General features: G+C 41.9%; 1 protein-coding gene across 3 annotated transcripts in view; it reads left to right on the top strand.

Moving 5' to 3' along the window:
- Positions 1 to 2,040: 2,040 nt before the first annotated feature.
- cdc42bpab (CDC42 binding protein kinase alpha (DMPK-like) b) overlaps positions 2,041 to 17,433 on the top strand; it is a 106,239-nt gene continuing 90,846 nt past the window's right edge. For all 3 annotated transcript variants that reach the window (XM_080453728.1, XM_080453727.1, XM_080453726.1), the window contains exon 1: positions 2,041 to 3,314. In XM_080453728.1, the coding sequence (XP_080309854.1) occupies positions 3,137 to 3,314 (178 nt within the window). In that variant the 5' untranslated portion in view covers positions 2,041 to 3,136. The remainder of the gene's footprint in view (positions 3,315 to 17,433) is intronic.

Raw genomic sequence — 17,433 nt, 5'->3', positions numbered from 1 at the left:
GGTGAACTGCTCCTTTAACTACCCACTGAGGATTTCTGAAGGTTGTTATTTTTAACACATTTTATTTAGTATATTTATAGCTGCTATTAGCATCTATTGGATGAGCTGTATCCCCTATTTTCTGTGTCTATACCCTGTGTTTTCTTTCTGCTGCCTTTGGCAACTGAATTTCCCCTGCAGATCTATCTCTCTAAGGATCCCTGAACCCCACTTTGAAGGCCCAATGATGTGGAACATTCTGCCATATGCCATTTACCCTGGACAAAATAGTTTTTTTTTCTTCCATAAAACCAAACTCATATGAATAAAGTATAACTGTAGCCTAAACGTACATGCTCAGCCTCATATGCATACGATTTTCCAACTTAATTAGCCAAACGTTCCTTTGAAACACTTACATTTTAGTTTGACTACTTTTTGTATAATAAAAAATCTGCATAGGCTAGGACTAGACAAGACTACTAGACAAAACAAAACAACGGTGTGGGGGGTGTCTAAAATGTGCCACTTCATTTCTGCACCATACCAGGCACCACCAAAGTGACAGGCCCCATTTGCCATTCATAACATTGAATGCCCTCATGCACCCCTCGACCCCCCCCCTCGAGCCCCCTCCTCACCCCCACTGCCCTCCGCACAGCAGATGCTGTGACGGCAGTGTGTGACGGGCGCCATCGGCGCCATCAGGATGATCGGGATTTTGCCTGCCGCCGCGGCTAGTAGAGACCAGGGTTGCCATGTCCCCTTATTATAAGCTACCTTGGGCTTCGTTTTCGTTGCTTGTAAATGTTGGTAGTTGCGTTTTTTGGGCTTGTTTCTAAAGTGTAGTTGCTTATTTGGGCTTGTTTCCTAATGTTGTTTAAACCAGTGGTTCTGAAACCTTTTCATGTAGCCTACTTAACTTATTTTGTCCCAGGGACCCCCATTTGTGTATTTGAAATGTTTCAAAAACATTATTTTCCAAGATTTTTATTTGAAAATAGCAAACATGTTCCTGTGGCCTGCTTCTTTTGGGCTTGTTTTCATAGACCTAATTTATTGTTTCTCTCGCAAAACCTGGCAACACGGCTAGTAGAGACACTACAACAAGAGGAGATGGGTCAGTCGCTACGAATCAAATCAAACGATGTGCGAGTCAGAGCGACCGGTGGCAAAGATGGCGGATAATGACGTGCAGAACAGCTCGTGCGCATGCGTATGGGTCCCTAAAACTAGCAAAAAAACTTAATTTTACCCACTTTAAGCCCTATATTATGCTTCGTCGTATGACGAATAGCGAAAACACAAGTAAAGCGTCAACATTTGACACAGGAAATAATATAGAAAAACCGTGGGATGCCAGGTTGAAAGTGGTCAAAATATCAACTATCAAATATAAATCTGTTTCCAATGTAGAATATGTGTCCAATTTTACAAGCATTCTTTGAATCATTTATCCCGGAGCTTCTCCAGTCTACCACTCAACACATCTCTCCCATGATCCATTGCCGTTGACTGGAATTTAGTCAGTTACATTTACAACGGCGTTGGTTGCGGGTGATGATGCCTGTTTTGCCCTCTTCACTGTGAGGCTCTTTGGCAGCCAACAGGCTTTGCTGTCATTGTTGCCAAGTCTGCCTATTATAAGCGACTTCGGGCTTCTTTTTCTGTAAGGTTGCGCATAAATATTGGTAGTTGCGGGTTGCGTTTTTTCGGGCTTGTTTTTAAAGTGTATTAACTTATTTAGGCTTGTCTCCATATAAATAAATAAACCAGTGGTTCTCAAATATTTTCATAAATGTTTTGTGCCAGGGAGCATTTGTGTTTGAATGTTTCAAAAAATATTCCACATTTTATTTCAAGGTTTTGAAAATAGTAGATCTACAAGCAATCTAATAGCTTGTAGATCGGCTATTTTCAAACAGCCAATGCTGTTGTTTTTAAGTGCTCATGTGGCCTAGTTGCTTCTTTTGGGTTGTTTTCCTAGACCGGTTGCTTACTTGCCTCACAAAATATGGCAACACTGCTCCACACAGACACACACCGAGTCAGACAGGCAAGAGGAGGCAAGAAGAGAAGCGACCGGCGGGGGAGGCAAAGGAAAGGAAAGGAAAGGAAAGAGGGGGAATGTCCTTCTTTACTGAGCAAAGAAGGAGACTAGACTACAGCTTTTATTCCTGACGTGCAACGAGCCCGTCTTGTTTAAGGAGGAGCTGTATTTCTTGACGTTCTACAGGGACTTGGACCCTCAGTCGAACCACCGCTGACTGTCCACTGTGAAGAAACCAGACTTGTGGGATTTAAAGGACATTATATCTGTGTCAACACTGAGTTGTTGAAAATAAGGGAAAGGAAGGTTTTCCCCTCCGTATATGGACAACATTAGTCCGCTTTCATATCGCGAAACGGTCGGAATAGGCTTTAGTTATATATGTTTTATGTATATATATTGAACTCGAAATGCACATAAAGGGGAGTGTGTTGGCAGCTATGAAAGAAAAGTAACGTTAGCTCGCTGGCTAGCTAACTAGCTAAAGCTAGCAGTGTGTGCTAAGCCTCTATAGCAGCAGAGGAGGGGCGGTGGGGCTTTGTAGCATTGCAGATCTGCCTGTGCTACGAGGTGTTGATGCGTTTTTGTTGTTGCTGCAGGAATGGGGAAATATCACAAATATCATCAACTCGTGGGAGCTGCTGTTGGCCTACTGCATTGACGCGGCTGTTATCTTTCTATTTTGAGAATATCCCTTTTTCGGGGGGAGGAGGAGAAGAAAACAAGAGTCCCGAAAGGAAAATCCGGCGACCAGGGCTTTCTTTCAGTCGGATCTGTTCTGCAGCCGGCCGGGGGCAGGGTCTGTAACTGTGGGTTATTTTTCTGTGTCTTATAGGGGGATAGATCCGATAAAATGAGGAGATATCGTGCGTCATTCCCACCCCCTGGATACTGTATTGATAAATGTGCGAGAGGGAGGTCATGAAAAGATCTGCTTCAACCTGGAATTAGCTTGTGCTTGCCCTCAAAGCAAAGTTTTCCCCCTCCTCTTAACACTCAAGGTGAGAGAACTGATCGGCCTGCTGCGTTGCTAGGCCGAGGAGGGGTATCGAGGACGAGGATCGCTCGTTTTCTAACCAGTTCCCCCACCAAACCTCAGTCGGAATCATGTCGGGAGAAGTGCGTTTGAAGAAATTGGAAAAGCTGGTCCTGGACGGGCCAGCTCAATCCAACGGCCAATGCCTCAGTGTGGAAACCCTACTGGATATTCTTGTCTGCATTTACGACGAGTGCAACAACTCCCCGCTAAGAAGAGAGAAAAATATCCTCGAGTTTTTGGAATGGGGTAAGATTTTCCTTTCTTCCCCTTTTTCTTCTTAATTCAGCCCCTTTTCTTTGGTAAGATGATAGGCTAATGTTAGTGCAGTGGCCCTCCCTTCCCCATCACATTCCTTTTATAGTAGTAGTTGGGCTCTCTCAGGCTATCCCCTCCCTGTGTGCAAGGCCACTATAGTTCAGTACAATTTTCACAGCCAGTTAGCATGCTATTATGGTTTTTTTCTTCTTTCATGGGCGTGTGAGTGCTTTTTTGGGTTAACTTTCCACGCAGCCTCTGGTGTTAAACAAGTCGACTTTGTTGTAACAAAGTAACAAAACAATGGTGTGATGTTGCTTTTTGGCTGTGTAGTAGGACATTCTAAAATGAATGGTTTGGTTGGTAAAGGTTTCAGTTTTGCAACTTGCCCCACTCCTCTAGAGAAAGCAAAGCTAAAACTCATACACAAGAGGACCACACACAAACGACTCAATCATGTGTGGAATCGTGTGTGTTTGTATTATGTGTGAGTGTACAGGGAGAGGGAGGGAGTGAGTGACACCGGGGGTTTGGTTTGTGCATGAACGTGGAATGTGAACAACTCACCTTTTTATCTAGTTGAGAGGCCTAGCTTGTTGCCGGAGCATGCCTGCCTGGCCTGCCTGTCTTTTTTTTAAATCCCCATGACACATGGGCAGCAGTTCAGGTAATGAATTGAAGTGCCTCATTATTACCTCCACTACAAGCAGAGATGTGGATGTTCATATGGGATTAAATTGATGCAGACAACCTTTAACTTCTCAGAAAGTGTTACATAGGCCCAAACAGCCTTTAGCACTGTACAGATTGGGCATGGGCAATGTCAGTGCCACCAGCAGTCATACAAATTGATGACACCAGTCACAAGTTAAATCCTGGTAAAATCTGACTAGGAGTGGGAACGGTAAATTATTGCATGCAACCACTTAGGCAACCAACCACTGCCTGCAACATCCTATATTATATACCCCCAAGTCTAGTTGGCTGATAAAATTGTGAAAGTTGCTGTTGTATAATGCATGGAGCTGCCCCTGTGACCAGAGGACAAAACAGTCAGGGTGACAGAAGCTGTGATCAACACACACTATATATATATATATATATAGAGCCATCTGTGTTTTCATTATATATTAGCCTTTGTCCAACATGCCATTGCCAATCCCCTGTTCTGCTCCTGCAGGCAAAGTTACCAGTTTAGCTTGCTTCAAAGTGCTGTCTGTGTCCTGTCCTTTAGGAGAGGTGCCTTCAGTGCCTTGTGCTGTGTGTGCCAAGTAATGACTTCACTCTTGACATTTTCCTGTGTTGACACAGGACACTCTCTTACTGAACCAACACAGTAAAATCCTTAGTGTTAATTTAACCCTGAAGAGTGTACAAAAGGAACCAAATGGACACATCCATTTGGTTTTAAATTCAGAGTTAACACTGGGATTTGACTGTGCACTGAGGCTCTCACAAGGCTTAGGATTCTTGCTGGTGTTGAAGTCCCCAACTTTTGTCACATGCTTGCTGCACCACTGTTGAGTGTACCCCACACACAAAAAAAAACAAAAACAATCCTACAGTTTTCGAGTGGAAACAGGATTTGGGTTGAACTTGAATGTTGTAAATGGTTATGTTAACCTGACTGAGGTGATGAATTTAGAATGGACAAAAAATGTCACAGGGCGGTGTTGCAAAAGTTCACACGCTGATGATGTAGTGTCCCAGCTATGTGTTTCAGGACCATGCATGGTAGTCAAACACAAACATTTGTGCTTGGGGCATTGAGAGGCAAAACAGCAGATGCAGATAATGCTGTGAGTGTGGAATAGATTTCTATCTTTAAGGCTGGCCTGGTATGCCATTCAAGTGAAATGAAACTTTGTACTGATAATGATTTCTAGGTGTTGTTGTGATAATGCAGGTCCAACGAGACCATGCACCATGTGTGGCAATCACAAGTGTTACCCATCTAAATGTTTGTCTAAAATGTGAAATTATGTCACTGCGGCCCTATTATAACATCAAAGCCCAAAGTGTTTCTTACTGAATACTCCCTTATAGAGCAGATCGGATCAGAAAGTCAGCGTTATTACACGCTCGAAACACAGCCTAATCCCACATACAGGGGGAACATTCTAGATGTGTGCCTCATGAAATATAAGATCCCTCCCTGCTAGTCTGAGTGATCTCTTTTGTCAGTTGCTCACAGAGGCCATGTCCCCTCCACCACACATGTTCAGAAAGAAAACGCTACAGTATTGTATCTTTGTCACAAGGCCTATACGGTACATACCTTTTTTGACAAAGAGATATAGCCTATGTGTGGAAGATAGACCTGTTGTTCCTTCTCAGAGTGCGCTATGGTCGCAGAAGAAGACAAACATTTGTATTGGGTTTACTTTTCTTCTTGTTTGGTGACCTCATTTCAGTTGAAATGGAGACCCTACCATGACCTGCAGCCATAGGGGAAATGAACAGTGTATGGCACACTGTATTCTGATTCCACACATATACTATAGCGCTTACTGCACCATACCCACTAAAAGGGGCCTTCTCATGTATTCTCTTATTTCATAATGACCTGATAATGCTGGCCATTCAGGCTTAGCAGATTGTTATGAGAAGAATGGAGACTTCAGAGGGAGAAACATCAAGGGGAGACCACCTCATCAGTATCACCCAAAAATAAGATGTGATTAAGTACAAGAATGGCTTGTGTTTTCATTGAGCAAGTCTGGAGATGAATAAATGGTGAACTTAGGATTCTAATAGCTCCATCATTGGTGCATAGTGATCACATTCAGTTCTTTGAAAGTACAGCCTACCGTATCTGTCATTACGTAGTGTTATTGTATGCATCTGGTACTAGGCTAATTCATCAACCATCAAGAATTGAACCCACTGTGAATTGAACCTGGCAAGTAAACGCTTGTTTCTGTTCTGAGCACTAATACAATCAGTCCTCATCAGTTCACAGTGGAACAAATATGGTTTCATGCTACATTTTATTCAGTCTGAGTGGCAGGATGTGTTTTTCTTTGTTGGTCCAGTATTTGATGTTTTTGGACACAACACTCCCAGTCATTTCTAGTGGAGGGTTTCTGTTTTCCTGCCTTTCTTCCACTATTTCCTGTTTTCTTTTTCTTCTTTTTTTGCCTGATTTCCCTGCTTTGGGAATTGGAGGTGGGGTTGGTTGACTGAGAATGGACTGCCATGCCAGCCCATAATCGGCATACAACAGTGAGCCAGACAGGTTCTTTCTCAGAATTTTAGCCTGCAGTGGCCAGCTGTTCAGCTGCAGTTGATGTGTGCTCCACCCTGCAAGGCTTTTATTGGCTGCATGCCTCATGCACTATTTTCACACACACACACACACACACACACACACACACACACACACACACACACACACACACACACACACACACACACACACACACACACACACACACACACACACACACACACACACACACACACACACACACACAGATTGTATGTATGCAATGCACATGCAAGAATGTGGCGCTTCATACACAATATTGTATATATAGTCTACACATTATGCATACAATAGGTATAACGGCCATAGCCACATATCATCATTTATTATGGTTTTAGTTGACCGGCTATCTGTTGGTGTTCCCCATTGCCCAGTTTATTCCATGCTACACATGTCTTACATCCATCATTGTCACATTTTGGTAGGTGAGAGTTACTGCCATCCCTCCAAAAAATAATTCAATTTGTGTTGCTATCAAAGGAGAGTTTAAGAGTCACATAGTCTAAATGCTGTTACTGTAAGAGGCCTTTCCACCCAGACCCCACCAAGAAACCCCCCAACTCCGGTCAGGCTCCCTCTAAAAAAACTCAGTTCACCAACCTAGTGCATATGGCTTTGGAAGTAACTCACATCTGGTGGTAGTAATTTCACCTAAAAGATTGCTAATCACGCTGCAGCAATCATTTGTAACTATAGCAACATTAACCATGTCTGATGAGCTTCTGATGAGCAGCCGTGGCTTGAAGTTTGAGCAGCAAATTGCCCAGGCCAGGTGCAGATGGGCCTGGCAGTAAAACACAGGGTAAAACTATTTCTAACAAATGTCAGAGAGCTGTTATCAGATCCCTGGGGTCATTATTATTATTGGATAATGTTGGTGTTGTTGATTGTGGTAATAAATCCACAAGGAAACAAAAGTATTACATGTTGTGTTTAACTGATAAAGGAAGTAATTTGTTGCTCAAATGGATTGAACTCAGCCACCAGAGCCATTGGTCATGAAAGTTTCTTCTTGGTGTTGTTTAAAACTTGACATTTGAGTCGTGCAATGAAATTACATGCTTTGACTGAGAATGTGTCAGTAGTATACATTTTTGGGTATATCATTGTGCCATTTTGTCACATCCCTAACATCAGCGTTGATGTCAGGCCCTGAAATCCTGTACGGGTCGGGCTCTTGTCAGGACATCCTTCTTACCAATCTGGTTGCTCTGCCATTTCCTGTGTGGAGGTTCCGCTGGGCAGGGAGAACAGGAAGGAACCACAGGGACTCACCAAGCCACTCGGGGCCTAATGGGGGTACATGATGTCATACCAGGAAGTGGGCTAGCTGTATTGTATTGTGTTGTCGTGTTACTCGCTGGGTCAGTCCTGTACAACCGAGATGGCCTGTTGGTGTTACCACCAGGGAGGGAGCCTGATTTATACTTCATTACGTGCTGGTGTCGCACGCCATACATTGCTGAGATTTACAAGCTCACAATGTGTCATGCTGCGGCACGTTGTGAGCCTGTAGATTGGCCTTTTTCGTTGCGCGACACAATGCGGAACTAAGTACAAATCAGGCATATCGTTGTCTTGGTTGTTGATACATTTTCTCCCTCTTGCTCATACGCTTGCTTAATCGTTTATTATGTGGGATCACACAGGCCTTTCCCCAGGCTCCACTCTCATTCCATCTCACTCTCTAACCCTCTGTCTCACACACAGACACATAAACTCAGAAAAACACTCTGTCCCCCCTCTCTGTAACTCTCACACTATATTTCTCTTTTTCACACACACACACACACACACACACACACACACACACACACACACAGCTTTTTCCATTGTCCTGAGAGAGCTGGCTGACAAACAGCCACACATAGCAGAGGGGCCCAGGCACCTCCCGTTCTCTCCTGCTGCTCCACTGCAGACAGCACAGTGTCCCAGCTCGAACCCAACCCACCAGCATCCACTTATGTTTTATTGGTCTCGTTTCTCTGATCTTCCACATTTCATTTACTCTCTAAATTACCCAGCAGTGGCCTCAAACCTGCCAAAGGGAGAAGCATATAGAACTATAGATCATCCATTCTACAACAGGTAGCTGACTAGCAGGGAGGTTCTCCACATGAGGTACATGATGCATGTACAAGCAACTTATTGAATTAAAAAGTTAAAATCAGATGGGTGGAAGTTTTTTACTGAGGCCACAGTTGGTGTGTGGATGACTGTAGGGCTGTCAGCTGTGATCAGAAATTCCATGTGAATTACAGTCTTATAAATCGGCTTAACTTCATCAAAAATACAGATTGTAGATATGGCATGCTCGAGCATGGATATATTAATGCTCGAGGCTGGTTGGCAAAAGGCTAGAATAAAGATACAAAGGATTTGTCAGTGATTTCACCATCATCGTGAAGTGTTTAAGACTTGTGGGGGCCCTGTTGTCCAGTCTTTTTAAATGTGCATTCACACCGGACACGATAAGAATAATATCGGTTTAAATCATAGGGAACATGTGGCTGTTTTGTGACCATTGGATGGATGGATGAGAGGTTGACGTGTCCTCGCAGACCATCAGCACACACTGCTTTGCTTGAATTGACAAAACATTGGCCGCTAGACACGCCTAATTGGATATACTTTTTCCCCCCAAAGTTATTGTTAGGTTTGATTACTTATTTGCCAGCCCTAGATCACATAGATGGCTATGAGAAACAAAAAATTATGGACCTTTTTATAGAAGAAAATAAAACTGTGTGAAAGATGTTACCTGGAAATCAACAAATGATAACTGCAAGTCTTAAAGTAGTAAATTTCATGTATCCCTGCATTGATCTTTTTGCAACAGGCATTAGCTGCCATACTTAAGTGACGTAATTTACATTGGAGCAGGAACTACAGGAGCATAGTTATGTAATCTTCACTGTTTGATTCAGGATTTAAAAAAAACTGGTTAACTTGACTAGCAGGGTTGGTGGGTGTTTTCAAAGCGCCCGCATAAAAGCAAAGATAAGACTGTTGGAACCCATTCATGAAACCACCTTTCAGGGAAATGGCCCAACACTTGGACCATTCAAAAGCCCTTTTTTCCATGATATTACCAGGGTAGGTCACACTCACAATTCTTTCACATATGTTGACACGACCGCAGAAGAGGAACACTGAGTCTAGCAGTCTTGTCTACCAGTTTAATGTGCAAAGGAAAGGCTGATAATTGTGATGTGTCATCAGAAAAAGCCAGGGCCGGGGGCGTCTCCCCCAGAGGGCAGAGCTCAGGTTATTAGCAACTTAGCAAGCTTCTTGTGACCCTAGGGATCTGACTGCAAATGGCATCCACCTTTCTGCTCCCTTCTCCTCTCAGTCTGAGTGACATCTCTCCACTGTACTTGCTCCAGCAGATGAGCTGTTTTTTACAGTGCATGTTAAAGGATTATTGATAAAGCTGACTGTTGCTTATTATTATGTCCATTAGATATTAATGATTTGAGATATTCAATTTTTCTTTCACTGACATGGTCATGAAACCTAAGACCATTAGACCATATACATGAGCAGTGATAGCCAAATGCATGTTGACAAAATGTTTACTGGTGGGCAGGAATCATCTTGATTCTTGCATCAGTACCATGGGTAATTCAATCATCATTACTAGAACTCATACTTGTATATATTGATACTATCAGGCTACTGGTATAGGATAGCTTTGGTTTCTCAATTCTCATAAGCACAAGATAAAGACTTTGAGTGCTGCTACTGCAGTAAGCATTTAACATGAAGATGAGATGCATGACATGCACTCTATATGCGCTGTGTGGATATGCATGCGTGTGTGTGGCTGAGGCTGATTCTATACATACAGAAAGAGGAATGTTACACAGCTCGCTCTGAAATGACTCTTGAGCCCAGAGGAGCAATTAACAAGTCTATCCTCTGCCAGCAAAGTCTAGACCAATGACATGAACACACACACACACACACACACACACACACACACACACACACACACACACACACACACACACACACACACACACACACACACACACACACACTCACACGCGCCTCAGACAGAGCAACTTTGTTTTCCAAATGATACATTTTTTATGTTGTGAATCGGTGAATGTATTCAAGCTACACAAGACCGTACCCCCCCTTTCTACTTCTCTCTCCGTATTTCAGCTGAAACGGATCCGGTGCCAACTGGCAACAGCGCTCGCTCACATACTTTAGTCTTTTCCCCTCGCTCACTGAACTGGGGTTTTGTTTTGAGCAAAAGGGAGAGCATCCAAACTGCAGGATGTGAAGTGTCAACAAAACTCCCAACAGAAAAATGCATAACGGAGACCGTCTTCCCTGTGTCCTTTCACCAAACCGTTAGCCGACATTCTGGAATGCAACCGTCAAGCTTAAAAAAGTGAATACACATTATACAACGTCAATGACTTACAGTAACGACACTCATAAACAACAACATACCCATAACAACATATCATTCACGACTCCCATTCTATGATTGTGAAAATGTTTCCACTTTCCAGTTTGTGCGTGTCAATGTGCCAAGCAGAAACTAAACTATAAGATGGACAAACATATCAAAGGACAAAGGAGGACCACAATGAAAATAAGCTCTGAAGCTTTAATGTGCTTTTATCCTTTTGACAGATATGTACAAATATATGTTTATGCATATGCATTTTGTCAAATAAAGATGCCAATCAATCAATCAGTCCGTCAGTCAACACACAGCTCCACCAGTTTTGTTTGTGGAGCTATTATTTATCTGTGAGCTACGATGTCAAACAAAACAACCACCAACACATAAACAACAACTGCCACATCATACAGGACATGTACCCCTTGTTCGTGCCCGGTGTCCATTTATGAATCTCTCACTCTCTTTTGGCATCTGGGGCTGTTTACTTGAGCGATTGGATTCCACATTGATACACAGGGCTTCTGATCACAAAATAACACAACTTTACTGCAAAGGACAAGTGAATGAATGAACATCCCGTGTTGCAAAACAAACGCCTCAGTGTAGACAATTAGTTTTATCTTGCGGATAGGACAGGGACCACAATCAAGTCTCCCTGTGTTAATTAAGGGCTGTTCACACACCAAGCTAACTATAGCTATATAGTTCACCATTGTCTTTGTTATAGTTGTGGTGGTGTGGCTGTGGACTCTGCCATCCACTTGAGTTAGAACGATTCTTTTAAAACTATATCTTTATAGTTATAGTGATTGTTGTGAACGGCCCTTTAGGATCTTAATTGAACTAGAATGGGACTACTACCTAGTGATGCACACATAAGAAAATTCTTGGCCAAAACCAAAAATAAGGAAACACTTGGCCAAATACTGAATGAGTGCTGGCAGTTTTTCAAATAAGTGTATGTATTTATTTTTCGTTCTGTCGTTCGTTCTTTCTTTCACCAATTTTTGTACCATTGCTTTCATGGCTGTGACTCTGACGTGTGTTTACTAAGTTTGTCTTCCCCTCCCCCCTCACCTCCCTAGTGCCCCCTCCCTCATATTAATATTGCTTAGAAAGTGGTGCACTTAATGGCTTGCAGGTTAAATAATGGGTCAATGTCACTTAAACTCTACAATAGTTTATATTTAGTTGTCCATCTGTCAAAAAGTCAGTTAAACTCCCCCATGCTTTGATTTTAAGGTACATTCAAACACAGAAATACACGCTGCTGCTTTACGGTATTTTGACTCGTTTAGATAGACGAGAGGCTGGCGTGACCCTGCGCACTCAACGTAGGCTAAAAGTATAGTAGACCCATGGCTCTGGCTACACATCAGTGTTTCAAAGGCTGTCAGCGTGTGCCGTTTGGTCCAATAAAGACCACTTTAATCCTGTGTTTCGGCAGTAGTCAACGCTGTAGACAAAGTCTTTATATGGATGGACAGTGCTCGAGTACATGTTGGAGATTGTTGCATTGTGAGGCAGAGACCCCCTTGCCCATTTATTGTAAACAATGAGTGGTTGTTTTTCTGTGATTTCAACACGGTTTTGTTGTTTACAATGTAGTGTTATCAGAGTAGCAATTGCTGCACTTTGCTGCTGTACTTTACTTGTGTGCAATTGTAATACTAGGCCGATGCCCGTTGGGAACGATGCCCGTTGGGAACAATGCCCGTTGGGAATGCGATACTCATTGTACCCGTTGTCAGTGTAACCATTGAAACCGTTGTCATCATGCCTAGTGCTGTACCCATCATTATAGGTCTTGGAGGACAGTCTATGATATCAGAATTATGACTTCATATTGATGACATCAGGCCAGGGATCTCCGTATATGGACATAAAAGTGACCCAAACAGAAAGACGGACAGATACAGAGATCGCCATATATGGCAAAAATGAGACAAAGACAGATGGATCGTTCCAGACAACCGCCAATCTGACCATCTTGCCACTCGGCACACCGCTCTACGGGTTATCGAGATCTGCGAGGGATGAAAAGGATGTTCTTTGCATGTAGGAATTTAGCATTTTGTGAAAACTCTAAATTAAAGTACACAGGCGGATGGCACTTAAAGCTGTGGATTTGTTTATGCTCTTCGTTTTATGAAAGCACATTTTGTTTCACAACAGAGCCAGCCATTTCTGTCTTAACATTCATGCATGCGATATGCTCTTTTAAATAGAACCAGGCCAGACGCCATTCATTTCCTCAGCACCAATCCCCATAAACAAGACAGAACTGAAGGCCTTCAGAGGTTTTGATACCCTTCTTTGCTGAATGGAAGCACATTTGATTTGATTATGCAATAGAGTCATGTTTCTGTCTAACATTCATACATGGTTTTCTAAATAGAATGTACAGGCTGTACACTCAAATAATTATTTCACTCCCAATGTCCAAAAACAGAGAACTTCAGTTCTTTCCTCACATTCCTGACATTTTGAAGGTGTCTGGTTCCTGCTCAGGGCCTGTTCAGTCATTTTTTGATGTCTTAACATGGCTAAAGATGCCAAAAATGTGTAAACAATACACAACTTGACACTCATGTATTGCTTCTTTGACAGCCATGGCTGAGGGCAGAGGGTTTAAAGACAGGTTAGAAGGACAGGAAGAGAGGTCACATCTTCTCAAAAGTGCAGCCTAGCACTTCGATAAATCTATCAGCTTGGGCGTGTGTCTCCTGCCTGGCCCTCCCATGTCTCCGACCTCCCGGATGAAAACTATTAGCAGCTCTTAAAAACGAGCCCTCTAGGAGCCTTGCCAGTAGAGCTTCATAAATAACATGGATGGGGGAAACTGCAGCATGTGAATCTGATGTTCCCTTCTCTTATGCCTCCTCCTGTCTTCTCTCCAGTCCCCGCTCTGTCGATTACAGGATGCTTCCCTCCCTGTGATGCACAAAACAAATAGCCAAGGAGTTTGTCATGGAAGCCCAGCTGTAACAGAATGGGGAAAAGCCAAATCACCTTTGTACTACTCTCTTCTCTCAGCATGCATGAACAAAGTTATGTTAAAGGGGTATTTCACTTTAAAGCACTTCTCGGGTCATTTTAAAGGCAACTCCGCACCAAACAGACTCGTCCAGACTATTGCAGACTACTCCAGACTGCAACAGACTGGTATTCGGTTGGCAAAAGTTACCATTTAAGTCTGTCAGCCGACTGGCCATTCATGTGCTAATTTGACTTTTAGCGTGCCAGCGTTGCCAGGTCTGCTTATTATAAGCGACTTTGGGCTTGTTTCCCTGCAAAGCCACTTAGGGATGTTCCCAGCGTTTTTTCTTCACTGACGTGCAGTGGTGTAAGTAACTAGTACATTTACTCAAGTACTGTACTTAAGTACAATTTTGAGGTACTTTTACTTTACTGGAGTATTTCCAATTGTCTATACTTGTACTCCACAACAATTATTTGAAATGTTTAGTTACTAGTTACTTTGCAGATATAAATCATTATGAAACATACATTAACCACTTTAGCCCTATTTTATACCTATAAGCTATTTGAAAATAGCAGATCTACAAGCTCACAACGTGTTGCGATGCACGCGTTCTGAGCTTGTAGATCTGCTATTTTCAAACATTTTTGTACTTTTACTTTTGGTACTTTAAGTACATTTTTATACCAATACTTTAGTACTTTTACTTTTTTAGTAAATGTTGAATTCCGGACTTTTACTTGTAACAGACTCAGAGTACATCTATTGCATTCAAGCCTGGAATTTCGTCATTTTAGGGGCAAGGCCACTTGGCCTTGGTGTTGTAATTTTTTGGAGGGCACAAAGGCCCTGCCCGGCCTTCCTGCCAGGGCAGGAAGGCCATCCAAAAAAATAATAACGATTTTTAAGTCCAAAAATTATTTTTAAGTCCACGGAAATAATGCATTTAACTTGAAGGTTAAGGATGATTGTATTTTTATATATTATAAGAATAGTATAACTATCTGTGAAATATTACCCATTTATTTCACAAAATAATGTGTTGGCAAATGACCAATATTTAGTTATATAGGTCTCAATATGTCACATTCAGCCCTGGACTTCACTGACTGAAGTAGGGGTCACACTAATCACATTAGATTCACAGAATGTATTTTACCCACAAGTTATTTTCATTCAAATGAAATGTGAATGAACTTGCACTAATAATGACTTTAGTTGATTTTTCACTCTTTAAAATATAGTATTTCTTAATTATTAATAATTACAGCTTGTAGATTGGCTATTTTCACGATTTTAAATTGTTTTTAAATAATAATAAAAAAGGAACATACAAGATTTCCACCCGACAGCCATAATATAATAGCCAATATATGGTTCTGTATCAGTATATGAGTCCGTTTTTGCGGATTTCATTCTAATTGGCTACTATGCCTGCATATGAATTTCATGAGCCTGGGTAGGTCACCCTGGCTTGGAGATATGCCCTGTAGCGCAGTACATTTACTCAAGTACTGTACTTAAGTACACTTTTGAGGATTTTTTACTTTACTGGAGTATTTCTAATTTTCAGTACTTTTACTTCTACTCCATACATCTCTGAGGAAAATATTCTACTTTTACTCCACTACAATTATTTGAAAACTTTAGTTATTAGTTACTTTGCAGATATAAATTATTACATTATAAAACATACAGTAACCACTTTAGCTCTATTTTATACCTAGGCTTTCAAACATTTGAGTACTTTTACTTTTGGTACTTTAAGTACATTTTGATACCAATACTTTTGTACTTTCACTCAAGTACATTTTTAATTCGGGACTTTTACTTGTAACGGAGTACTTCTACATTGCAGTATTGATACTTTTACTTAAGTAAAACATTTGAGTACTTTTTCCACCACTGCGCTCCACACAGCAGCAGCAGGTGAAAGCAATTCACTTAAACGAGGGTTGTGTTGCGCACCAAAACTGCGCAAAACTAGGTCAAATCAATCAATCTCTCTCTCTCTCTCTGGGAGCAACAACGAGAAACAGTGAATGTAGGTTTTCATAGACATGGTCGCTTGTTTCTCTCACATAATCTGGCAACACCGACAGCCCTTTGTTGTCACTGCCACTGCTCTGCCAGTCGGCTAAAAAGCTGAACATGTTCGGTCGGCTCTGGGTCGGCCGAAAAGGTCCCGACGGACCCCTAACCGACTGGCCGACGGACCCCTAACCGACTGGCCGACGCTTCCCGAAGCCAAATCGGCCCAAAGTCGGGCCGATTTGGATTGGTCTGGAGCCAGCTTAACGTCTACTCGCTTTTGTGTGTAGTACCCTGGCCCAGACAGTTTTTAAGTTGATTCAATATTTGATTCAATATTTAAATATTTGATAATTGATATCCATTTGATCAGAAACACCCCCCTCCTACTGTATATAAAACCATTGTCAAGTCCATTTTAATCATGTTAGACTAATTGAAAACACACGTCCCTGGTTCTTGTGACCAATTTTGTACTTCTAATGCATGGGGGGGCCGAGTTTTTTCAATACATTGAATTGTTTTAACTTTTTATTATGCTTTTTTATGAAAAAAATAAAACAATAATTAACAAATAATAAAAAAAGACCCCAGAAGTGTTTTAAAGTGAAAAATAGAAAATACCCCTTTAACCAGATGAACCTAGCATCCCTATTCCGGGCATGTCATAATAGGCAAACATTCAGCGAAAACAGGTGAACATTTGGTGAAAATGGCAGATCTGCAAGCTATTGTAGAGCGGCTATTTTCTGCAGCGATTCGGTGTAGAGGGGGAAAATTAGGGGGAAAACTTTAAGTATAGTCCCCAGAGGGACCCCGGTCAATTCCCTTCAAGGTACATGGTTGCTGTTCTGAGCCAGTGGAGATCAATGCGGCTTTGCCTTGTTGTCTTATAGGGATTACAAGTATTATCAAAAGAATATATGACTGGCCAAGAATTGCAGGCCAGAGTATCATGTCCATCTGTTTTGTCTCAGAACGTTGCCCATGTGTTATCGCTTGAACATGAAATACACTTGCAAGGCTATAAAACCTTGGCATAATGTGACTCTGTAAAGTCAGACGGCAAGATTTAACTCTATTAAACTCTCAGAGGGTTACACTTTGACACTTCAACTGTAAAACATGGATGAGATAAGACTTTTATCTAAATTATGGACCAGAAGTGGGTACAGCAGCAACAAAGATAGACCAACAAAATGCATAATAAAAATAATGTAATCATGTGGATCTTGGCATATAAACATGTGGCCAGCCTGTGATGTCAGTCGTATACGACGTATCTATGACACAAATTTGGGCAAGGTTTCATCCGGATTCGAGCCCCTCTGAGACTTTGAATGTAAATAGAAAGTCTGGCAGTGTGCACAATAAATGTGGTGCTGATCAGTCCAGCGGTTTG

The sequence above is a fragment of the Gymnoscopelus braueri genome (genome assembly GCF_963280865.1).
Source record: "Gymnoscopelus braueri genome assembly, chromosome: 16".
In the NCBI taxonomy this organism is placed as follows: Eukaryota; Metazoa; Chordata; class Actinopteri; order Myctophiformes; family Myctophidae; genus Gymnoscopelus; species Gymnoscopelus braueri.
The sequence above is the reverse complement of the archived record's forward strand: the minus strand, read 5'-3'. Positions and strand labels throughout refer to the sequence as shown.